The following is a 25,012-nucleotide window of genomic DNA, read 5'->3' on the forward strand; positions in this document are numbered from 1 at the left end:
GCCCAGCAGGCCGGGGCCCTGGGCGGCCCCGAGGGCGGTGCCCGCCTTCTTCCTACCGCCGCGACCCCAGGCCCGGGTCCCGGCCGCAGAGGAGACGGCGCGGGCAGAGGCTGGCGGGTCATGCCCTGCTCGCCCCGCGCTGCGCAACTCTGGGACTTGGTCCTGGGCGTCTTGGGCACCGCCGCCTTCCTGACCGACCTGGGCGTCGACCTGTGGGCTGCCATCCAGTATGTGCTCAGCGGCCGCTACTGGTGGGGCGCGCTGGTGCTGGCGCTGCTGGGCCTCTCCTCCGTCGTGCTGCAGCTCTTCAGCTGGGTCTGGCTGCGCGCCGACCCCGGCGGCCTGCACGCGTCGCAGCCCGCGGGCGGTTGGCTGGCGCTGCTGCATCTCCTGCAGTTGGGCTACCTGTACAGGTGAGCGCCCGCCGCTGGAAGGGCGCGGGGAGGAGAGGGCTGGGATCCAGGAGAGGACACTGAGCCCCTGTGCTCACCTCTGCAGCGGGGCTCCCGCCCTTAGAGAAAGAACTGCAGCCCGCAGAGCTCATCTAGCCCTTCCTGCCAGGCCAGGGAGGAGAAACTGAGGCCCAGGGAAGAAAGTGACCCGGGTTGGTTGGAGTCAGACCTCTCTGGGATCCACTCCTGGCTTTACTATCTCTTGGCTCATTCTTGCCTTTCTCTGAGCCTCAGTTTCTTGGCCAGTGGGTTACCAAGGCTGGTCTCTCCAATCTCTGATCTCAGTTAACATCCCCCAGTCTCCATCAGCAACACTCCGGGCAAGCTCTTATCCTTTCTCCCTTATATAAGCAAACCTCCGCTTCCAGCCTAACCCTCCCTCTTCTCTGGGCCAGGTTTCCCTTCTTTGGTTCTGCTTCCACACCTATGGAGAGGAAATGCCAAGAGTCAGTGGGCCAAGGTTTGTCATGAGCTTGGGAGAGGGCCCGGCTGCAGGAGCAGCTGTCGCCTTGCCGAGTCACTTGCCCAAGCCCAGCAGCGTGTTAGTGACCAGCTAGGACTGGAGCCCGTCTGCACCCACCATCTGGGAAGGGCAAGAGGAACGCCAGGGGACACTCACCTGGTCCGTGGGGCATCTGTCTGTGCCTAGGTGCCTGCAGGGGCTGCGGCAGGGGCTGCTGGTGTGGCGGCAGGAGGTGCCCTCCGAGTTCGACCTGGCCTACGCCGACTTCCTCGCCCTGGACATCAGCATGCTGCGGCTCTTTGAGACGTTCTTGGAGACGACGCCTCAGCTCACGCTGGTGCTGGCCATCGTGCTGGAGAGCGGCCGGGCCGAGTACTACCAGTGTGAGTGACGGGCCAGCCCCCGTGGCTGAGGAAATGCCCCACATGTCAGAAATGTTTCCACACTTCCCAGGGCTGCTTAGAACATAGAAGATTTTTAGTCAGGCAGCCGAGGGTTCAAATCCAAAGTCACTCGCCAGCCACGTGAGTTTGGACAAATGACTCAATGTCTGTCAGTTTGTTCTCATCGGTAAAATGAGAGAGAGAGGCGCTCCTACCTAGCAGAGAGGGAGGGAGAGGGGGGAGATGCGGCGCCTGGCACAGGCTGTTTGGCGGCCGGCGAACAGTTTACTGAGCACCTTGACACGCTCAAGTTTCCCCGAGCACCTGGTGCTGGCCCGAGCCAGGCACTCTGCTGTGAACTAGGTCGCAGCCCTGCCCTGCCGGGATGCTAGGCTGCAAAACAGGTAGTTTCACTCGGCGCGTTGAGTGACCTGGAAATGGAGAGGCAGGTGGCTTCGTGAACCAGGGAGACGCTCGTGCCATGAGGAGCTTCGGGGGGTTTTCTCCTGTAACGGGGAGGAAACTTGGCAAGTCTCAGACCCAGCCAGTAGCCACACTGGGACTCCGACACAGGTCCCACTCGGGGTCTCCTTCCCCCCCCCCCGCACCCCTCGAGGCCTCCTAGGGACCAATCCCCACTCTGCCACCTCTCCCTGGTGACCGGTAGGTCTTCCCTTGCCTGGCCTGTATCCCTGGCTGTACAAGGTGGGGGCTGTTCTGAGCCCCCCAGCGTCCTTCCAGCTTGCTAATCTGAGTCTGTAATGTTAGCTGGACAAGACCAGTAGTAGTGCTGACACAACAGAGGCCTGCTGTTGGCCGGGCACTGCCGCCCTGTAGGTCGGTGTGTTTGTCTCCATTTTACTTGAGGAGAAAGAGACCCAGAAAGGTGAAGTGACTTCACAGGACGGGCTGGGCAGAGCTGTTTGATGTCTATTTGAGGATAGTGGGTGTGTCCGCCCAGGGCTAAGAGACGGCCACCCAGTGTGTGGAGGGCGTGTGGGATGAGACAGATTTCCCCAGCTTTTTACTTGGCAAACATCACTTGCTATTACATGCCAGATACAGGCTGCCCGGTGACCCCAGGGGAGCAGAATCTGTTCCCTACCTTGAAGGAGCTCAGAGATGAGGAAACATATCTCCTGTGTGGGAAGACTCCTGACAGAAGTGGGTGGGGTGATCCAGGGCACCCAACACATTGTGGTGGGTGGGGTGAGGTCAGGATGGGTGGCCCTAGGGGATATTCAAACTGGGGCCTGCAGGGAGGAAGGGTGGCAGGGGAAGCTGGGCCTGTGCTCCCAATATCATGGGCAAAGCTTGTCAGGCAGGGTATGTGGTGTGCTGGGCAAACTGGAACAATGTCAGGCCAGCTGCGACCGAGAGTGGGGTACTCAGAGAGCTCAGTGGCCACCCTCTGATTCCAGCTCGGGGTGGGATCCTGGCCACCTGCATGGACTGAATCAGTGGGAAGAGGGCCGGGGAGGAAGCAGTGTAGACACATCCATTCCTGCGGGAGGTCCCAGGGCTGGCAGTCCAGGTGGGTGACCAGGAAATGGATGGGATCCCCACCGTAAAGTTCTGGTCTTGGAAAATGAAGATGAGGGCCCAGACTGAGCCTGGAGGGGGTATGGGGAATATCCTGCCTGGCCCCAAGGGCAGCCAGAGGCCTAATGCCACCCCTGGGATTTCCTGCTTCCTCTTCTGAGACCAAGAAAGAGGGAACTGGGACGGCTGATTTTCAGACCCAAGAACGGCTTCAGTCTTTCTGGAAAGGAAGGGTGACAGGGCTCCGGGAGATGCTCAGGGTGTGGCCAGGCCAGGGCTGCCAAGGAAGGTATGGAAGCCACACACACTGTCATCCTTGAAAAATATCACCATGGCAGCACCTGGAAAGCAAAGCTTAGTGGTGAAGGGCAGACTGTCTGGACCTATTTCATGCTTTCCAGCTGTAGTTTTCCCTTCAACAAATCGGGGGTTCTGATACCCTCACAGTTAGGGTGGCCCCCCGGGAACCACCGGGAAGCTGGCCCTGGGGCTCACCTGTCTCCTCTGTCCATAGGGGTCGCCATGGGCGTGTCCTTCCTGGGCATCTCGTGGGCGCTGCTGGACTACCACCGGGCCCTGCGCACCTGCCTCCCTGCCAAGCCCCTCCTGGGACCGGGCTCCTCTGTGATCTACTTCCTGTGGAACCTGCTGCTGCTGTGGCCCCGAGTCCTGGTGGTGGCCCTGTTCTCAGCCCTCTTCCCCCACTACGTGGCCCTGCACTTTGTGGGTCTGTGGCTGGTGCTGCTGTTCTGGGTCTGGCTTCAGGGCACGGACTTCATGCCAGACTCCTGCTCCGAGTGGCTGTACCGGGCCACTGTGGCCACCATCCTGTATTTCTCCTGGTTCAATGTGGCTGACGGCCGCACCCGAGGCCGGGCCACCATCCACCTGGCATTTCTCTTGGGTGACAGCATTCTCATCGCGGTCACCTGGCTGACATATGGCGCCTGGCTGCCCAGCTGGAGCCTGCTGCAGATCTTGCTGCCCATGGGCGCCGTCTGCTTCTTTCTGGGTCTGGTTCTGCGGCTTGTCTATTATTGCTGGCTGCACCCCAGCTGCCGCTGGGAGCCCGACCAAGTGGACGGGACCTTGCGTTCTCGCTCCCTCTGGGAGCCCGACCAAGTGGATGGGACCCTGGATTCCCGCTCCCGCCAGTTTCATCAGCTGCCTCAGAACAAGCGCATGACTAAGTTGGCTCAGAACTTTTTCCCTAAGGCGAGGGGTGAGACTGCTTTGCCATGGAACAGAGACATGAATGGGGTCCTTTGAGGCGCGTCAGCCCCAGCCAGGGGCCCGTGGACAGATGGAGTCAGATGGTAGGATACGGAAGATAAGCTAATTATGCTGCTATGGGCCTTGGTTCTCTCAACAGGCACCTGAGGCTTGCTGTGTGCAGCGCTCTGGAGGCCAGAGTGGAGACGGGCCTGCCTGGAGAATGGGAGTGAGATGAGGTGGGCTGGGCCCTGGAGAGTCAAGGGCCCTGATTATGTACAAGACACTTTGAGAGGGAAGGAAAGACCTTCTTTCCTCCCTCAGCCCTCAGTGCCTACCAGCGTAGCTGGTGTCCCAAAGCATCTGTGTTGATACTTTTACCTCTCCAGTCACCTCTAACATAACTGCTGAAGGTGGCGTCCAACTCCTGGGTTCCAGTACCTCCAGGATGTGTTCTCTGGAACCCTTCCCCTGCCCCGCCCCAGTCATTCAGTTCATTCAACATGTTAACTGTGTTCTGTGCCAAGAACATCATTCTATAGCTTGGGAGCTGCAACAGGATCAGCAGGCACCCTTGCTCCATTCCTTCTTCTCTCTAGGTTCTCCTGGGCAGGCACTCAGACTGGAAGCCAGGGATGCCCAACTGGCTGGCCCTTCTCAGCCCCTCCTCCGCCTTAGTGAAGCTGGCCCAGCCCGGATCTTACTCTCGAGGGGCCACTGTCAATCAAGTGCTTTGTGAACCTGTGGTTGGGGCTGTGGCTCAGCCTGTTGGTGTTTTTTTGTACTTTGGACCATGTATTTTCTACCTCAGTCTAAGAGAGGAAGAGGTGTGTGCACGTTTCTGCAAGTGTTTTGTTTAACAGTATTATTAGGTTATTATTAAAGCCTCATGAAGTCCTCCAACTTAGTCATGTCTTTAAATCTATGGCATTCAAAGCCACCTGGAGAGGGGTCAGGGACAGTCCTCCCTTGCAGCGTGGGTAAAGGCCCTGGGACCAGGGCTGCACCTCTTAATCTTATCTTGGAAGTTTGAGGAACTCGTGCATTAACATGGGGTTATCAAGTGGGCATCGGAACCCAGATCTGGGCTGATGCCAGTGTGTGCGCTCTTAACCAGCTCCGCAGCGGGGCTGGGCAGGAGTGCCACAAGCCCCTCCCCCCTTTTAAAAAAAGATTTATTTATTTATTTATTTATACAAGCACTGGGCACAGTCAGAAGCGCGGGAGGGTGAGAGAATTCACCAGAGTCAGAGTGGGGAGCAGCGCAGGCAGAAGGACTGAAGTACACTGCTGAGGGGAGCAGCAGGCGGCAGGAGAGGTCTGCGCGCCATGTGGGACCCTCCTCCGGTGGCCGGGGAGCAGCCGGGGATCGAACTGGTGCTGCAGAGGCTGCGGGCAGCTTTGCAACCCAGCGCTCAACCGCTACACCACCGGGGGGTCCACAAGCCCCTTTATTTAGTACCATGAAGTGAACACAAGAGCCTGGGTGAAGAAAGTTTCTGTGTAGGGCGGAGGAGAAGTCGGGAGAGGAGGAAGTATAAGTTATGAGGCGGCTTAGGGGATGTGGATTTGGGCCACGGCACTGGGGAGGTCTGGTTTGCAAAGGAAGTGGTGCTGAAGGAAGGCTCCAGGTGCTGTGATGGGAACCAGGGTGCTGTCTTGTTATTTGCCCGTTCATTTTAGTGAAGATCCAATAAATAGAACAAGCGTGTCTGACAGTATTAAGTGCCACAAGGAAAGCTTTCATCTCTACTCTCTAGATGAAATTATCAAGTAACAGTCACATGGATGTCATTAAATCTAAACAATGTACATAGTGTTACCACCTAAACTAGAATTTAAGTCACTTCATTTATATATTATAGTTTACAAATCAATAATTTTAAAGACAACAGACATTACTAGACATTACTAGCAATTAGAAAGTCTGAAGATTTCCATCAATAACTTTTAAAATGTTGAACATTTTTTGAGAATAAAAAACATGTTGAAGGATGGGAAGGATGCAGCTGCTATACTCACTGTAGGGGGATGACATTGAAAAATCGTCACTATTCTAGCGTTTGTACTTATAACCGTCAAAGTGTGATAAAAAAGTTACCTTCAATTAATGTGGCTTGAAATATGCACCTTCTGATGAAAAGATTTAATGCTCAGAATGCAAGGCATCCTCTCTTCTAAAGACATTACTTTGGGAAAAAAAATTATAGTCTTGACATATAAGGTACGTGCAAGTCAGCACTGAATCCCAATCTCCTGCAAGAATACAAAGCAAAAGTACCGATTTCCCAGACAGGCCCAGGTCTGAAGAAATGAATCAAGCAAGGTTTGGTATCAGTTTCATTGCTTTTGTGATTTAAGCTCAGCACAGTAAGGCACTGATTTAATAATAAATTTTAGCAATTTGATGGTAAGTGAAATCTTATTTTAGTATTAAACTTTTCAAAAGCAGTATGTTTTAGAAGCGATTAATCTCTCCCTTGCAAATTATTTAAAAATACTTTTTTTTCATGTACATTCATTTACGTTAATGGTTGTTTTAAACCTTTTTGGTAAAATTACTGACTCAGTTACTAATTTTTCTAATGAGTTCTTTAGATTTTTTTTTTTATGAAGCCCAATTTAGAATCCTCTTCAGCTGGGCAACTGGCCAATCCTATTTAGAAAAGATGAGCAAACTGTATAGAAAATAAAAACTTTATTTTTTCAAGTTTATAAGAGTTCCCGTTACATATAACATTATGGTCAAGGACTCTACAGCCACGAATGCCCGCAGTCACATAAATATATCCAATCCAATTCATGCCTTTTCCGACTAAGTGAGGCATTGAAGTCCAGAGGGTCACGTTTTGAGCAGAAGTCGTCCTTGATGGGGGGCTCCCGTCAGTGCATTAGGAACTAGCCAAGGAGCCTGCTTGCCAGAACTGTCTAACTCAGAGGAGAGGGAGGGGCAGAGGCATGCTGATGGGGACAGGACAGAACTAGATTTTCTCTCTTGTGGCTTCAGACATTTTCGAATCTCAGAACTCAGATTTGGCTCCTAGAGTGTGAAATCTGGGAAGTTCCAACTCTTGGATGAGAAAGGAAACCAAATTAGTGGTGAGAAATAGAAACCCTGTTAAGAGGAGCCCTAACTACTCCCTTCTGCAGGAGCAAGGAAAGAAGCCCCAAGCTCACCACCCCTCGGCTTACACCATAACTGCCAGGAGGGAGAACATGGCTCTGCCCCTGTGCTCTCTGCCCCTGGCTTCAGTGGTGTGGCACCCATTCAAGGTAGCCAGTGTTTAGAAGCTCCATATGCTGCAACTGGAGTTTGTATATGTGCTGCCGAAGCGAGCACACTGCAACTGGAGTTTGCCAAAGAAGCTTTAAAGCTGTGTTTCTGTAAACTGCGAACAAGCTGTGGCACAAGTCTCTTGGGACACTAGCTTCGCCCTCCCCACCCCCAACTTGCAGAGCAGAAGATAGGAACACCCCAAACCAAATAAAAGCCCAAACAGGCATCTAAATCTGGAACAGGTATCCAATCTCCTGGACACCACCAGCTGCCCCAGGGGCACTGGACAGGGTGATGCTAAGGCACAGTCAGTTTTACATTCGGAAGTCAAGCCACCTCTTAAACCCGGGACACACCTGACCACTCCAGACCCCCGACTAGCGGGCCCTCGCCTCTGTGTACAGCTCCACCTTGCAAAGCCCTGCGTGCCCAGCTGGGAGAAAGGCCTCCCCATGCGGCCAATTTGATGGGGACTCTTCCAGTGAAAAGGGCTTCCTCCTTAATGAAGGACGCACAGTATCCTTTGGCCCTCAGCTCCCAAGAACTCTTGTGCTTCCATTTCCCTTTCCAGATCTTTGTGCTGGGGAGGAGGAAAGCACAGGGTGAAAGAAGAGCACTGTGTCCCAGGAACAATTCATTTTGGCAGAAGGTCCAAGAAACCCTCATTTTCTGCTTGCCCTGTCTATGAGGGGGCACAACCAGGAAAGAACAAAGGGCGCTCTGCTCAGAGAGCTTCATTTTTTTTGGCCAATTTCAAGTTCCTTTTGCACTGAAAAAGGGGTCCAAGTCACATTCTAGGACAACTTTGCAAACTTCTCCACAAGGTGGGGCAGGCAGGGCAGGTGTGCACGCCTGTGTGCTTGATGGGGTACCACTCCAGAGCCCACAAGCCTGCATCAACCCAGGGCTCATGTCCAGGACAAGACACCAGCAGTTACCCTGCCAGCATGGGCAGCACTTGGGCCTGGAAGGAAAGCCCCATCCTAGAGCTTTCTGAGACCAACTATCAAGTGAGGCAGAGCAGCATCTGGGCAGCTATGATCAACACAGACCAGGGGAGTGCAACCTCAGCCTGCCCCTCCACTCCCATGGAAACGAGGCCAAAGAGGCAGGTGGATAATGAGCATTGACCACAGCTCCTCTCCAACCACCTCGATCCTAAAACTGTGGTGAACCACTTTCTCAACCAGCCCTGAGGAATGCAGCCAGACTCTCTCCGCTGCCTCTGTCTGGGTGCTGGCGTTGGAAGGAGTCTGATCTCTTTGTGTTGCAGTATCTCTGGTAAGGGAAATGCGAAACCAGGGAACTCTTCACTGCTGTTAGAACTGGCCTGGTTAAGGTCATCTCCCACTGGGGCCCCAGCTGCATGGCTCTGAGGTGCCTACGCAGTCACCTCCCTGCAGCCTTAACTTCCTCCGCTCTAGGGAGTCTATCCTGCCTGAGCAGAAGCCCAAGTTGGCCTTTGAGGGACATAGCAGCCACAAACAGTTGGGATGGAGGGCTGGGACTCATGCCTGGCATCCACCAAACTTCCCAGAGGTCAGGCTGTGAGATGTTAACCTTTTGAATGGAGGAGAATTAACCTTTCGGCATGGAGAGGGTCCAGCACCCTCACTGAAATTAGGGAAAGACTTTCTGGCCTTCTGGTTTCCCATTTCAGAATGGCGTTTGAGAAGCAGCAAGGGCAGTCCATGGGAAAACTGGGTTTTGATCATGGCAATCTGCTCTTTAGCTTCAGGCAGAGCTGGGAGTAAATATATGCCCAGAATACCCTTCAGAGGGCTTGAGGGCTTCCAGGGAAGCCAAATACATTAGTAGCTTTGGCCAGACTGCATGGAGGTGGCTATGAAGGACTGAGGACAGGAAAGGGGTAAGAGCCACACATTGATGACTCAGACGGAAGAGACGGTTGTAGGGACGAGTGTCTGTTGGGGGAAGGGTGCTTCTCCGCAGGAGGAAAAGGTGGAATCATCCTATTTAAAGAGTCAAGAAGCCTTAGTCCCTTCGTTCCAGTTTGGGGTAAGCCTCCAGGGCCATTGTCTTTGAATGAGAGATTCAAGCTGAAGACTATACTTTACTGCTAAGAGGAGGAGCTTCTGTGGCTGTGCTGTCTGGTTAAAGGGGGGAAGAGTAACTGGAAAAGGAATCTAAGGCTTCCAGGAGGGGAAACATCAAAGTCTAATGGTATTCAGTGTCCAGTGCCCCATAGTTCAGCAAACCAGGAGCTGGAAGAACGGGAAGGAAACCATCTAGATCAGATCCTGGAGCAGCTAAGAGGTGCTATCATCACAGAGAGGTATTTTAGATATTTCAATGACTATTTTTCAAGGAAACTTTACACACTCCTTTCTTGCTAGAAAAGAAAGGGGCGGGGGGTACTTGCTTCGGAGACCAGACCCTCACCTATAAAAATAACATATACATTCACTGGGAATATGTTCTATAGCTAAGGAGATTATAAAGACTGCCAGAGATGTTATAAAAGTCTGCGCATTTATCCTACCACAAGTTAAGAGCAGACTGGTCATGGACTAAGAGTGCAACTCTGCCCCAAGAGTTTTCTTTTTCTTCATTTTGTGAAACAAAATACAACAAACAAACAAAGAGTAATAGAGGAATTAAAAGCACTGTAGCTGCGGTGAGTCTATTCTCTCAATCCAACTGCCTCCTATTTTCTTGTGAGGATGAACACGGACTGCAGCTTACTCAGCAAAAATAAGCTTTGTTGCTCACAGATGTTGGTTCTGATTGTGTTCTCGCCGGCATTCCATGGAGGAGAGAAAAAAGGGGGTGGGGGGAGGAGAGACAGAGTGTGTTCCCAGTTGGTTCTGGTCTCTAGCTCCCTTCAGGAGGGAAAGGAGCTCATGGGGAAGGCTCTTCATTCCAGTTCTTAGAGAAAATCAAGCTCTAAAGCCTGGTGGAGGGACACCAGGTCTCCATGGTTTGTGATCCTCCAGAAAGGCATGTTGTGCTGGAAGAGAGGGGGATGGCTGGTTAACCCAACCTCTTTTGAGAGTTCATATCCATCCAAACCCCTTCCTCTACAGACCTAACTCCCTGGTATCTGGTAACTCTTACAGGGCTGTCATAAAGATCAACTAAGTCTTACGTATAAATATGCTATAGGACACCTTACAAATGTGAGAGATTTTCATTAGGTTTTTTTTCCTTTTTTTTAAAAAAGATTTATTTATACAAGAACTGGGGTACAGGTCAGAGGCATGGGAGGGTGAGAAAATTCACCAGAGACAGAACAGGGAGCAGAACGACCGAAATACACTGCAGAGGGGAGCAGCGGGCGAGGCAGGAGACGTCGGCTACGCCATGTGGGTTTCTCCCCAGCTGGCCGGGAATCGAACCGGTGCTGCAGAGACTGTGGACAGCTTCACAGTGTGGCGTTCAACCCGCTGTGCCACTGGGGAGGCGCTGTTTTCATTAGGTTTTAGTGGTATTTCTCAGGTTTTCTTACAACTTTGAGAAATAACGATCATATTATACAGCCAGAATTAGGGACAGAACACTGTGTGCCACTTTGGAAACCTCCTTTTTTTTTTTTTGGCATAGAAGAACTGGGGTGTAGGTCAGAGGTGTGGAATGGTGAGAAGATTCACCAGAGACAGAGTGGGGAAAAGAACAGGCGGATTGACTGAAATACACTGCTGAGGGAAACACCAGGTGAGTCAGGAGAGGTCTGCTGCACCTTATGGGTCACCTTCCTGGCTAGGGATCGAACTCATTTTGCAGTGGCTGCGGATCTCTTCATAGTGCTGTGTTTTAACCCCTTACGCCACCCAGAAGGCCCAGGGCTCAAAGATTTTAAGATGTTTGAATGTCAGGTGGAAGGAAAGAGGAGGATCAAAACAGCTTATAGGGAAAACTGCATTTCAGAAAAAAACCCAAAAAAACTCTTCCTCTTTCTTTAAAGAAAAATGGGAGAGGAAGAGAAGGGAAAATACTGTAAATACCCAAAAGATAGCTAGGATTTCCGAGTTTACCATTTTCCTAATCCCTTCATGCCCTTCCACGTGAACAGTGTTCTTCACCATGGTTACCTGTTTGGCTGCAATTTCTTCATCTCGTCCATCTCCAATCACTACATATGTGACTTTCTTTCCAAACCTCGACACAATTCTCTCGAAGCAGCTCTCCTTTCCTGATGAGAAAAAGACAAGGACTATCAGGACATTCCTCCGTATCTTTTTAAACCAATACCAAAGAAAAGGGTTCACCTGCTTGGACAAAGTGGCAGCCCATATAATGTGCTTTGTGGGGGGCAGGGCATCTAGAGATCCAATAGGCCCTCCACCCAAAGACTGCAAATTGTGCCATTAAAAAAGCCAAGGGTGAAGTCGTAAGATCTTAGTATGAGGGAATTTCTATAAATGAGTGTGAGAGCTATGAATACCACCTTACTTCCCACCTCCCCTGTATTTATAGCTTACAAAGAAGTTTTTAAGTAATCTTTTAATTCTCAAAATTATCCAGGGAGATGGATAATATTCCTTATTTTACAGATAAAATGGGGCCCTAAGTATTAGTGACTTGCCCAGACCACAAATAAGACAGCTAGTAGACTCTGGGTTTATGACTCCCAAGTTTAGGTTCTGGCCACTGTGCCCTCATAAAAGGATAATTTTTGAGAGGAAATTGTTTTTTGTTTTCTTTTTAAGATTTATTTATTTATTCATTTATTTATTTATACAAGCACTGGGTATAGTCAGAAGCGCGGGAGGGTGAGAGAATTCACCAGAGCCAGAGCGGGGAGCAGAGCAGGCAGAAGGACCGAAGTACACTGCTGAGGGGAGCAGCGGGCGGCAGGAGAGGTCTGCGCGCCATGTGGGACCCTCCTCCAGTGGCCGGGGAGAAGCTGGGGATCGAACTGGCGCTGCAGAGGCTGCGGGCAGCTTGGCAACCCAGAGCTCAACTGCTGCGCCACCGGGGAGGCCCGAGAGGAAATTGTTTTAGTGTAGGTAAGAGAAGTGGAAACATAAGATCTTTTTTTTTTGTTAGTAATAACAAACTTCCCAGAGAGTCCTAGACCTGCCAGGAGAGGAGGAGCCCTAGAGGACCAACGAACATGGTCACACCTGGGTTTTTCTCCCTATTTTACTGTAACTGCCATTTACTGTACCCAAAGCGGAGATGTTCTATCACTGAAATTGACCTCAGGAAATGGGTGATTTAAATTCACTGGGAAACAGGGCTGTGTATCCAAAAATTCAAATCCCACTGGAAACCAATACCTAAAGAATGCACAGATGATACTGCTATGGAAAAGATATTTGCATAAATTAAAAAAGGGGAAATTATTTCCCTTGCTTTTTCTTCACTATCTTTTATATTTTATTTCCCTGTTTCTGCCACCTTCTTCAATTAAGCAAGGTCCTAACTCTGCTTCCTTCTTCATCCTGCTCCATTAACCTTCTCATCCTTTCTTCTTTCCAGATCCAGAGACTTAGCACCAGGGTTCCTGTGTGAATAAGAAAAAGGTGCCTCTTCCTCAAGGCACTTGACTGCCACCTGCTGGAAAACTGTTATCACAATACACAATTCTAAGATGACTACACTGACTGACAAGAAACTATGCACTCATCCTCAGAAGTCCTGCGTGGCACATCTGGATAATTACAAGTCTTTGTCATTCCCAACCCATGTGGTATCTCAAACTGGGGGAACAGTTGCCTGGACCAGACACTAGTTCACTTTGGGCTTTAGTCTCTGATTTATTAAGACTTGGCTTAAGTGCATGTAGGCCCCTTTCAGTGGTAGCATCAGAAAACAGTGTGGTCATGCCTTACACTCACATCAGGTAGTCAATCAACATTTGTTGAGTAAATGTGCATTAATCCTACAAATGATTCAGTGGAGGATGACTTCATATCTCAAGCCCCAATTCAAACATTAAATAATCTAATAATGAATTCTCATTATATTCAAAGTGTTACAGAGTTCTTTATCTAATTCCATTCCAACCATTACATCCCTACAACCTAGCCAATCTCTGTCAGAAACAGTCTAATTTACCATCTATCAACAGAAAAAAACAAAAAACAAAACACCAGCATTTTCAGTCATTCTTTTCTCCTAATACCCAAAAAAGAAATATCTCTTATTTAGAGGACAAGGGTAGCGATGTTTTCATTGTCCTGGCACACAATGGTTGGGGATTGAAAACATTTAGGAATGTCTTCTCCAAAAGTATCAAGAGACAGAGTTACTAATAGCTGAGAGTACATGAAAAAAAAAATGACTCCAATAGAGATGGCAAATATTTTCCCTCCATTTTACACTCTGAAAACAATCCTGGAGATGAGCTTTCCTGCTTGGGAGGAAAAGGCCAATGACGAGTCAGCTTACCCAAAGTCAAACAATCTGTAACTGCAAGACCAACCTAGTCTTTAGAGAGTATTAGGTTTCTGGGTTTCCCCTATCAAAAACACTTCTGACATTTTCAGAAATGATTTTGAGAATTTTCTTTAATGTACAACGTCACAGAATAGTTCTCTAAGAGAGCCACAATCCTGCGATTATTTCAAAGGAAATGAACAACTATTTCTTCTCCTTGCTGGCAGGTCAGAGTTCTGTCAAGTCTCCCACTGTGGCTAGGAGGTGCCACGGTGACTGTGTCACGTTCTACTGCATGGATTAGCTCTGAAAGAGAGACTGCAGAAGATCACCCAATGAACACACTGTCAGAGGGAATAAAATCACTTCCATTGGTTTGATAAGCCTTTCGGTGCCAGGACTCAGTATTAACAAACAGTAGAGAAAATCTACCTTTCAGGGGTGGGAGGCTCACTGAGGCTCTGGATTCCTATGAAACATGGAGCACAGCAGGGGTAGCAGTAATGAAATATGAAAGGGGCTTTCAGATATATTCCTCCCATTCCGTAAATCCCTTGTAAATGAAATAATTCAACCATACAAAAATATATGAAAATACCTGCATATCTACCATTAACCCAGATTTGTCAAATCTTAATAGTTGCTTTTGATAAAAAATATGACATTACAGATTTCTTTGAAGTTTCTGATGCACCTCTCCCTAATGCCATTCTTCCTCCTGCTTTCTCTCCACAGCCTATTCCATAAATGATATGTTGTGAACATTCTGAACATTTATACAAATGTTATATACTGTATGTCTCTATCTGCAATGTGCTTTTTTGTGTGTTCAACATTGTTTTTCATAATAATTCTTATAGATATATATATATATAGTTTTAATTCACCCACTTTTAATTTGCTATATAGTTTCCATTGTTTGAATATATCTATTTAGCCATTTTCTGCTCATGGACAGGTTCACAGCCTATTTCCAATTATAAACAAAGTAGCATGAAAAATAAATGTGTCTTTATGCACAAGAGAATTACTCAAGAATGGGCTGGCAAACTTTCACGTAAACAGACAGTAAATATTTCAAGTTTTATAAATGGTAGATGAAGAAAAAAATTAATGAAAATTTTAACTTTCTGTGGAAAAGTCAAGAACATAAATGTACCATTTTTGTCCTGTTTACATGTAGTTAAGCAGAGTTCAGGACACTCACACTGTTGTTTACTATAGCTCTAGAACTTTTTCATTCTACAAAAATGAAATTTATACTCAATTAAACAACGTCCTATTTCCCCTTCCTCAAGCTTGTGGTGACCACCATCCTCCATTTCCATGACTATGAACACTCTAGGAACCTTAAATAGGTGGAAAGACAGTATTTATCTTTTTGAATTGGCTTTGGCTCATTTCACTCAAAATGTCTACGATTCATCCAAATGGTAGATGGCATGTGGTAGGATTTCCTCCTTTTTAAGGCTGAGTAATATTTCACTGTATGGATATACCACATTTTGTTTATCTAGCCATTCAATTCAAGGTTATTTATTGGTTATTCAATAACCAATTCAAGGTTATTTCTACTTCCTGGGTATTGTAACTAAGACTGTTGTGAATATGGTGTGCAAATACTTCATTGACATTCTGCCTCCAATTCTTTTGCACTTTTCCCAGAAGTAGGACAGCTGGATCATATGCTACTTTCACCATTTTACTCCCCCACTGACATTGCACAAGGTTCCGGTATCTCCCCATGCTTGCTAAACGTTTAATTATTTAGTTTTTCTACAGTAACTATCCTAAAGGATATGAGGGATTTTTAAATTATTTTCAAGTATACAGTTTAGTCCCTGATTTTTAATCTAGTGCTTTTTCTATCATATTGCACTGTAGTGCCTGCTCTGTGAAAGAGAAAGAAATCTGAAATAAGGCAAGAACAGATTTCTAAACTAAGATATTATGTTTAAATATTATAAAACAGAACATGATAAAATTTAAGTCTGACAAACTTGGATTTGAATCCAGTTTATTTAACTTACTATCTGTGAAGACTTATATAAGCTACATAACTCGTCAGTAACTTATATATATCGTGTTGCTCAGACAGGTTGGTAAATAATAAGTGTATCATAAACAGGGAGATTTCCTGTAAGGTCAGTTACTAGAGTAGAAACCATACCAATTTTGGTAGCACTATAGATGTTTTCAATAGGAAATATTTCTCCTAGTCCATATAGAAGAACCTTGGCCAGGGCTGGAACCAGCTGGGTGGTAGTGATCAGAACATTCACACAATTCTTTCTAGAAGGGAGAAAAGAAAAAGAAAAGGTGAAAACAAACTAACTTGGAAGTAAGAATTCAACTGGGTCAACTCTGTAGATCTATTAAAAATTACCCTCGGGCCTCCCCTGGTGGTGCAGCGGTTGAACGCTGGGTTGCGAGGCTGCCTGCAGCCTCTGCAGCGCCAGTTCGATCCCGGCCACCAGCGAGGGTCCCACAAAAAACAAACAAACAAACAAACAAACAAACAAAAAAAAAAACAAAAAAACAAAAAAAAATTACCCTTAAAGGGCCTGGCACTGTATTTTATCAGTGACAATGTTCTAATTATCTCAGGTTTGTTTATCTGTCACATTAAACACAGAGATTCTATAGTGGACATGGAGCAGCAACGTGATTCCTGCATCATTTTCCTTCTAACCATTCTAACTTGTACTTGTTGGCAAATACCACTATGTCACTGTTACCACACTTTGGAAAATACACAACAAAGATTTTCTGTTACAGTGCTATTTCATCAAAGTAAAATTCAGCCCATAAATGAGACGTGATTTAAGTCATCATTAAGTCTTTTATGCAACAGCAACATTAACTTCACATGTCCTTTACCTTCCCGTGGTGTCAGTTTTACTATTTTTCTACTAGGATATGGATCTGGAATTCCTGCTTTTCCGGGAGGGAGCAGTAAGGATACTGGTGTAGATGTGCTGCATTTATTTCTCAGTCTAAGCTTTAAGCTTAAATTTCCTTAAGATGCCCTTTTTCTTTTGTCTCTCCTTACTTTGTGACTGGATTTTGGTACAGTCCTTCTTGGAGGTTCCTGTACTTAGGTATTTGTGATGCGTCTTCTACAGATGTATTCTTTGATGTCACCCATATGTTGGGCTGAAGATTATGAGTTACTGAGTTTTAATTCTGAGAGCAAAAGTAAGGGGGAGAAAGGTTTCCTCTAGAAATATTCTCTGAAAACTCTAAGGTGTGCTGTTAGTATAAAATGACCTTTCTTCCCACCTAACCCATATAGTTCCCTGTATCATTTAAACTCCTCTCACCTCTACCCCAAATCCTTTTTGGGGATTGGAATACCCTTGATTAAAGTAGGAAAGAATATAACTCCAAGAGGATGAGACCGTAAAAGAACCATTTCCATACCTGGACTGGATGAGAAGTAAGGACTTCAATGCAGTTCCTAACCAGGAATCTGTTAAAACTTCAATTTCCGCTCTTAGTCGCTGCAGTGCTTCCTTTCTCTGGGGACTGAGAAGACCTTTGGGAATAAAAGCAGACACATCTATCATTTAACAACCTATCCTTGCTGACACCAAGGAAGCAAATTATAAATTCAATTCAGAAATATTGTGAGTCATTGAAATTTTATACTGAATTAATAATATATTTTTCTTCTTGGCAAAAACCTAGAGTAGTGCTCCTCAAAATTCCTTTTTGAACTTCTTCATCAGAATGTTTTGCTAGGGATGGCACAACCAGAGCAAATCTGCTGACAGAAACACTGGGATTAGATTGTGGTGCAAATTCTATTTTTCACCAACCAGTATCATAATTTGTAGACCAGTGGATCACACTTTGAATAGCACTGTTTTTGACTGTGACAGCAAGAGCTGAAGGGGGAAACAGGGAGTGGTAAATCTGGAAGAGTTCCCAGCATTTCTACTCTCTCTAATGAAACCAAAGTCCAGGGAGGAAGTGGGGCCTTATACAGTAAGGTAATGTCTCTTGGTCTCAGAAGTCTTTCCCCCTCATACACTGCTCCCACAGCAACTTTACTTCCACCCCATACAGAACACATCAACCTGAGATACCAGGTTGAATGACCAACGTTTCAAGTTTCATCTGTTTGTATGATACTTTTGAAACAACAACACCTGATAAGTGACTAAAACACTGCATAAGAAAAAATAATTAAGCACCAAACAAAAGAGAGTTCACCTGAGGAGAACATGCTGTCAGATATGTGAGTTTTAACATTCAAATGAATAAATTTGGCCCTGTAGAGAAATCCTGCATTCTATTACCAATGCTCCATAAAACAGAAGGCATTTCTGTGAGCAGAAGAATGTATGATCTGTTTTCAGATTGACTGTTTCACAATGCAAGCCCAGAATTACATGACTTTCTTAATGTTTCTGACAAAATAAAACCAGTTCCTATAGGTCATATGCTTAACAAATACTATGACACAACACTTTTGTTAATTCCTATTTTACAAAACATTGCTTTTAATTTGTCTTCCAGACTTTTGGTTTGTAGACTCAGGGGATTTTCACAAAGGGTTATATATCATTTTCTTCAGGAAACCAAGTTCAGGCACTCATTGGGCACAAAAAGGATCAGACACTTACGGTATACAGGAAAACCAACAAAGGATAAGCTAATATATCGACAAAAGAAGACAAGCAAAGACTGAGACTTGCCAAATAGAGAGTACCGACTTTGAATCATGAAAACAGCAATAAAAAGGAAGGAGGTTGAAAAGAGTTAATTAGATTTCAAGGCCCTGAGGCCCATTATTTTTAATCTGGCTTTGGAGTGGTGTTAAGAGGAATGAACTACAAACTGATCTTTTACTTTTTGTACCACAGTGTATGGTGGTATGGCATGGTAGGAAGGCTCTGTTGACCTGGGTAATGTACCTCTAGACAGTGATATTTCACAGTGCTAAATATTTCTCATAGGTACTCTGGGTAGAGAGTTAGGAAATGTGGATTCCAGCTATAGTATGGTAAGCAACTTGCTATGACGCTATGGGTAAGCTGTCCTTGCTACCTTCATGACAGACCCATCAATTTTCTCAAATATCAAGAGGGATTTAGATTAGCTCTCTAAACACCTCCTTTTCTAATTTGAACAATCTATGGCCAATGAATTAATTCTATATGTATTTTAGACATAATGTTATCTAACATTTGAGATTATTTCTGGGCAGAAAGAATTTCCAAGGTCCTTCAAGTTGTAAGCATATGGACACTGCTAATCTATAATACTGGACCTTGTTTTATATCCACTATTTACCTAGTCACTAGTTCTGACTTGTCTTGATGTGTTTATACAAATATGACACCCTATTAAATAGTCTGGATAGTAGCTGTGACTCTGGAATAAAACACAAGTCAAAAAACGATCTACTGTCTAAAAATAACAAGAGGTCTTTACAAAGTTATGCTAAGAGAAGTCTACAAGAAATGCTGAGATTCAAATCGCCTTTAAAAAAAATGTTGCAATATTATTGCGGCACAAATTCATAAGCGGTTGCCAGGAGTGTGTAAAGAATCCCTGGAGAAGAAAATAGGAAGTTGGAAGGAAACAGAACATTAGATTGGCTGGATGCCACACTTACCACCCACGTTGCTTTTATGTTTATCATAGATTTCTCTCACTTTTCGGTAGCGGAAAGCCAATTTCCTCATCCAGTCCACACCTCCCTGGACACCGACAGAGGAACCATGGCTGCCACTGCCTCCTGAGCCACTGAAACCATCTGTTGAGAAACTGTAGTTGCTGCAAAGAGAGGATGACAATAATGAAAATCTATACTGCATGGGGGTTTTGGCCAAATGCCACCTGTGATTCTCCAGCCTATTCCTGGCACTTGACATCAAGGAAAACAGCTTCAAGTATCTTTTCCTTAAATCTGCAAGGTCAGAGTTGATCCTTCATTAGTCCTCCATTTCACTGTCACTTCCATCAAAGATAGGATGGAGACGGAAGGAAAAAGAGGTGGGAACAATTCAAGTACCAGTATCCCCTAAAGGCTGACTTGAGAGAGGGTATGTTTTCATGAAAATATAATGGACAGAAATAACCCAAAATACTGACAGTAGTAAGATAACAGAGATGTTCTCCCTCTGTGACATGTCAGCTGCTTTATTAAGTCCAAGGGTCAATGTGTTTGCTTAAAAATATGCCCTCAAATTCTTTGATATTCCTTCTTCTAGTTCTGTCCCCTTTGGGTACAGACCACGCTTTGAATATAAACAGAATATGGTGGAAGTGACGGTATTAGACTTTGGACCACTCGTTCTGAAAGACGTCAGGGTTAGATTAGAACACTCAGCTGCTCCAGGCAGAGGCAGAAGTGGGAAAGATTTCAGGCCTGCTATTATCAGTTACACTTGAGAGGGCTTCCACTGCCAGGCAAGCCTTTGGATGACTGCTCCAGACAATTATCTTGATCCAAGCTCAGAGACCCTGATTCAGACCTACCTAGTTAAGGCACTGTATGTTATGTCCCTGACCTACAGGAACTATGAGATGATAAATGTTTGTTTTAAGCTACTAATTTTTAAAAAATTTTAATTAATATTTTTAAAATTTTATATATTTTTACATCATTTTTCATTTTTGCACAATGTATGCATTTTCATCTTGGTTATAGTCCCCACACAATTCCCCTCCTCCCCCGTTTTGATCCTACTCTCCCCCCGCCCCCTAGTATGTCTCTGGTTTATAGTTGTTTGTTGATTTTGATTTTTACTTTATTATAATCAGTCTTTTCCTGGTCCCTTATTTAAGTTTTCTAAATTCCTGCTGAGTGAGACCATCTGGTATTTTTCTCTTTCTTTCTGGCTTATTTCACTGAGCATGATCCCTTCCAGCTCCATCCATGTTGCTGCGAATTGCATGAGTTTATCTTTTTTGATTGCTGAGTAATAGTCCATTGTGTATATAAACCACATCTTCTTGATCCAGTCATCTGTTTTTGGGCATTTGGGTTGTTTCCATAGCTTAGCTATTGTAAATAGTGCTGCTATAAACAGGGGTGCAGGTGCCCTAATGTTTCTGTGGCCTTTGGGCAAATACCTAGGAATGGAATTGCTGGACCATATGGAAGCTCCATCTTTAGCAGGTTGAGGAATCTCCACACATTAAGCTACTAAATTTTGGGTTAATTTGTTATATAGTAATAGGTAACTAATAATAGTTACTCAGGCTAGAAGGCGTTACTACTTCATTAGTAGATTTTCAAATGATCGACAGAATTAGAGACAACTTGGTTTATTTGCAAGTCAAAATAGAGTTTGGAGTGTGAGATTCTTAGGAAATAAAGCTGCCAAGACTAAGATATGTTATTACTGGTATGCCACACATATAAGAGAAACAAACATCAGGGTTCAGGGTAGATAATAAGTACTTTAGACCAGGATTTTAAGTAAAAGAGACGAGTAGATCTCATAGGAATGGAACCTATGGCTAGATGCTGCTCAAGGAAAGTCTTTTCATCCTCAGCACTGTCAGATGAGGTCCTTACTAAGTGCTATGTCCAGCTCTGCTCTATACTTGAGAATTCATGGAAGAAATACATAATTTTAGGTAGAAAAAAGGGACGGACTTTTTGCCTATGAAAAGAAACATTTAAAAAAATTAACATGAAAAGATGTGGCAATTTTTTTTTAAAGTCTTTAAATACAAGTTAGATAAACTTTTGGATCTTTCTTAGTGAAGACTACTGGGCCAGAACACAGTAACCAAGAGAGAAAATGAAAAGAGTAAGCAAGCAGTTGCTACTGAGACCACTTTGATTTAGCGTTGACTGTTATATTTGCGACTGTCTTCCATAAGGTTATTTTCTGATACCATCAGACCTTCACAATTAAGTTTCCTTGGTAAAATTCCTGATGTATATTTGTATTTAATACCAATCAGTCTAGAAGCATATTTTTCCAACTGAAAATACAGCCAAAGAGAAACCAGTATATCCTTTGCTTTAGAACGCTTTTTCTTACTTCCATCATAGCTACCCATTCTTCAATGTCCTATTCAAATTCTATTGCTCCCCTGTTGGTGTCACCCCACTTCCCACACCCACTTTTCTTTCCAATGTCCCATTATGTTTTCTACTGTCACCTCACATAATGCCTCTCACTGTTAACTATGCCCTGTCTCTCTAGTACATTGTGATCTCTGTTTAGGCAATGTCTTATTCATCTTTGTTTTCCTCTAAACCTTGTATCCATAACAGGCATATTGATGTTTAAGACACCATTGTTTTTATCACCTCAAGTCTTGGCCATTGTCATCAGAAGCCACATCTTCTACATGCACCTGGTCACACTCCTGTTAAGAGACAAAACCAGACACTGTTTCAATCCAGGAGTAGAAGTGCTATATCACCATGATATATTGTAAAAAGACCACAAAAAATGGTGGGATGATGAAATACCTTATGATCTCGCTTATGCAAGGGGGTTTACTCTCACCCCCCTTGTTGTCCAACTTCTTTTATGGCTTGATTTACAGTCTTCATGAAATCTTCCTTGACCACCCCAACCCTTGCGGAGTTATGCTCTTCTTTCTATAATTCATTTCTCCAGCAGCTCACAGATATAAGCACAAGCTCCCTTACACTGTCAGGTGTCTGTCCTGTACTACACTCTAAGTTCTAATGGCAGGCCCCATATCTAAAAGCTCCTTTGCACCCCTCAAGTCTAGTGTAGTGCTTTCACATCGCATATACCCCACCACATTTTTGTACATAAAACAGATGTTTATAGAAAATGGTATCAAAACTAAGAATGACTGAAACAAATTTACAAATTCAAGTTTAGTAGGAGTTAGAAAAGGTCATACTGGTCAAATCTCCTCATGTTCTAAAAGTCAGGTGAAATGATCTGCCCAAGATTATAAAACTGGCGAGTAGTAGAAAGAAACAAGAAAGAACCTGAGTCTTCTGATTCGAATCTAAGGTTCTTCCCGCCAAGTCCATGCTACTATTACAAATGCCACCCGCTACCTAACTCTGACAGTCACTCCTCTGGCACTATCTAGGGAAGCACTGTGATGTCCACCTGCATCAGAATCCTCTGGGGAAGTTTTTTAAAAATGCATATTCTTGGGTCCACCCCAGACCTACTTAAGTCAGGATTTCTGGGAGTGAAGTCCTAGAATCTTCATTTTTAACAAGCTCCCCAGGTGATTCTTATGCCCCCTAAAGTTGAGAACCACTGACCTGGGGGGCAGGAACACATTCAGGTCAAATTCTTCACAGAACTTTCAGTCCTGAGTGAGGACTATGTCTAGAAAATCATTACAAATACAATTTGGCAATAATTACTGGCACATAGTAGGTTTTCAATAAATGTCTGCTGAATAAAAACTGTGATGTTCTAACTTATCAACAGGATAAGTTGAGGGAAGATTAAAGCACTGTGGAACTTAAGACAAAAAGTACTGGAGTTTAGTGTCTAGTTTTTTGAGAACTGTCTATTGAGTAAAACTACATTGTATTTAAAAAGAAACAGGATCACTTCATCTGTTTATAAAATACTATCTTACTTTACTTTAAGATTTTCACTATTAAAAAAAGTAGGCAATTTATGTAGTATACAGTTCAAAATTTGAAAAGACAAGAAGTGACGAATCTGCTCCTTTCCACTTCTGTGTCCCAGTAATGCAGTTCATTCCCCAGATAGAACTATTATTAGTTCCTTGTGTAGGATAACTGCATGACAGGGGTCTAGCATGGGGAGATAACTTTTCTAACTTGGGACCCACAGTTTGCTTTTCTGACTCTCAATCTTGTACTCTTTCCACTCTACCATGGTTACCTCAAAGGTGAATTCAAATGTCAAATTCAAAAAATTCCACCAAGAAGCTCTCAGTGTTTCTTAGTCTTCCTTATACCTAACTATAAAATGATTTTGGACATCTAAGGTAGCCTAAATATGGAAAATGATTATGCATAAAATGCAATAACTTAAGCAGTCACTTATAATAGATCTGACACATCAAGAGACTATCTTTAAGAAGGTAAAACTGAAGAAGAGTCAAAATATAATTGGGACAAATAATCAAACCCACTTCATATATATAGTTGAAGACAGATGAAAATACTGAAACACTGGGTTATGTATTAGTGTTTTGCCTGATGCGTGGGCATTTTTTCTAAAGCTAGATTACTTCCAAATGGCCCAACAAAAACTGAAGGAGAAAACCAAGACTGTGTAGGGACCTAACCGAGACACGATTCCTGCAAGACTCTAATCCCAAGTGGCCAGCTAGTCTCTCCATCCCCACCCCTGTCTCACCACCCTTCCTCTAAATACAAGGACAGGCTCAATACATAGATATTAAACAGAATGTTTCACTAAAGCACATAAACAATTTAAAATGCTTACCTCTAAGTCATTGAAAAAAAGATGTGTATCAGCCACTTCAAAAATCATCTCTTCCATTGTTAAACCTGAGCCAATCACTACTGTTGGGTCCTGGAAGACAGTAAGAGGGAATTTTGCTTCACTTGGTACTCACAACACTGATTCTTATCTTTAAATTTTTAAAAATTATTTGGAGTCAACATCAAAACAACACATATTTTACAAATATGAAAATGTGAAAATTAAACAACACAACAGAGCTTCTATTACTGATGCAATTTCATTCATAGTTATGAGAATCAGTGGTTGTGCAACAGAAGGTTGCAGGCAGTTAAATATTTCAAGACGTAGGAGGGGAGAATTAGAAAACCCATTTTAAAAATTAAATTTTGGGGAAAATTCCCTGTTTCAAGGGAAATTCTAACTATTGCTAAAATATTGTTGCTGTTTATATCCACTCCCATTATCTTCACTGCCCACACCCTCCTCCCACTGCCAACACACATGGCAGAGCATTTAATATCCAGTCAGTTATCTGACAGTCTTAACAATCAGGAACTAAGTAATCAAAGCCTGAAGAGTCAAAATATTTGCTGGAAAATCAAGCACTTTGTGCTTTAAAATGAACCTCAGGCCTTATAGTTGTATGCTTTTATTTATATACTTTCTTATACAGCTTAGGAACTTAACGTCAACTTGCCAGCCTAGATACTAAAAGCCTGTTGTTAGTGAAAATAATAAATAATTGGGAGTACTATGAGAGCAAAGGAAACAGATATTCTTTTTTTTTTTTTAAAGATTTATTTATTAATGCATACAAGAGCTGGGGTACAGGCCAGAGATGTAGGGGGTGAGAGGACTCACCAGAGATAGAGTGGGGAACAGAACAGGTAGACTGACTGAAACACACTGCTGAGGGGAGCAACTGGTGCGACAGGAGAGGTCTGCTGCGCCAT

General features: G+C 44.7%; 2 protein-coding genes across 5 annotated transcripts in view; one reads left to right on the forward strand and one right to left on the reverse strand.

The window, feature by feature from the left end:
- The first annotated feature begins 30 nt into the window (after window positions 1-30).
- XKR8 (XK related 8) lies at window positions 31-5,164 on the forward strand. Its single transcript, XM_037500617.2, has 3 exons — window positions 31-413; window positions 1,102-1,298; window positions 3,355-5,164. The coding sequence occupies exons 1-3, from the start codon at window positions 121-123 to the stop codon at window positions 4,107-4,109; spliced, it is 1,245 nt and encodes a 414-aa protein (XP_037356514.1). The 5' UTR covers window positions 31-120; the 3' UTR covers window positions 4,110-5,164.
- A 1,572-nt stretch (window positions 5,165-6,736) lies between these two features.
- EYA3 (EYA transcriptional coactivator and phosphatase 3) overlaps window positions 6,737-25,012 on the reverse strand; it is a 96,478-nt gene continuing 78,202 nt past the window's right edge. For 2 of the 4 annotated variants that reach the window (XM_037500614.2, XM_037500616.2), the window contains 7 exons: window positions 24,078-24,167; window positions 21,959-22,017; window positions 19,301-19,461; window positions 17,098-17,212; window positions 15,845-15,966; window positions 11,382-11,482; window positions 6,737-10,300 (listed from right to left, as the gene is read on the reverse strand). In XM_037500614.2, the coding sequence (XP_037356511.1) occupies window positions 10,220-10,300; window positions 11,382-11,482; window positions 15,845-15,966; window positions 17,098-17,212; window positions 19,301-19,461; window positions 21,959-22,017; window positions 24,078-24,167 (729 nt within the window). In that variant the 3' untranslated portion in view covers window positions 6,737-10,219. Of the gene's footprint in view, window positions 10,301-11,381; window positions 11,483-12,693; window positions 12,800-15,844; window positions 15,967-17,097; window positions 17,213-19,300; window positions 19,462-21,958; window positions 22,018-24,077; window positions 24,168-25,012 lie in introns of those variants that run through there. The other 2 variants (XM_054691583.1, XM_037500615.2) reach the window with 2 other exon arrangements.

This window comes from Talpa occidentalis, unplaced genomic scaffold, assembly GCF_014898055.3.
Source record: "Talpa occidentalis isolate TD23 unplaced genomic scaffold, MPIMG_talOcc4v2.1 talOcc4.9, whole genome shotgun sequence".
NCBI classification, from domain to species: Eukaryota; Metazoa; Chordata; class Mammalia; order Eulipotyphla; family Talpidae; genus Talpa; species Talpa occidentalis.

What these genes read in the sequence shown, in the direction of transcription:
- XKR8 (XM_037500617.2), top strand. Translation starts at nt 121, where the DNA reads ATGCCCTGCTCGCCCCGCGCTGCGCAACTCTGGGACTTGGTCCTGGGC. An exon ending in CAGTTGGGCTACCTGTACAG is followed by an intron (nt 414 to 1,101) that starts GTGAGCGCCCGC and finishes GTCTGTGCCTAG; the next exon opens with GTGCCTGCAGGGGCTGCGGC. An exon ending in CCGGGCCGAGTACTACCAGT is followed by an intron (nt 1,299 to 3,354) that starts GTGAGTGACGGG and finishes CTCTGTCCATAG; the next exon opens with GGGTCGCCATGGGCGTGTCC.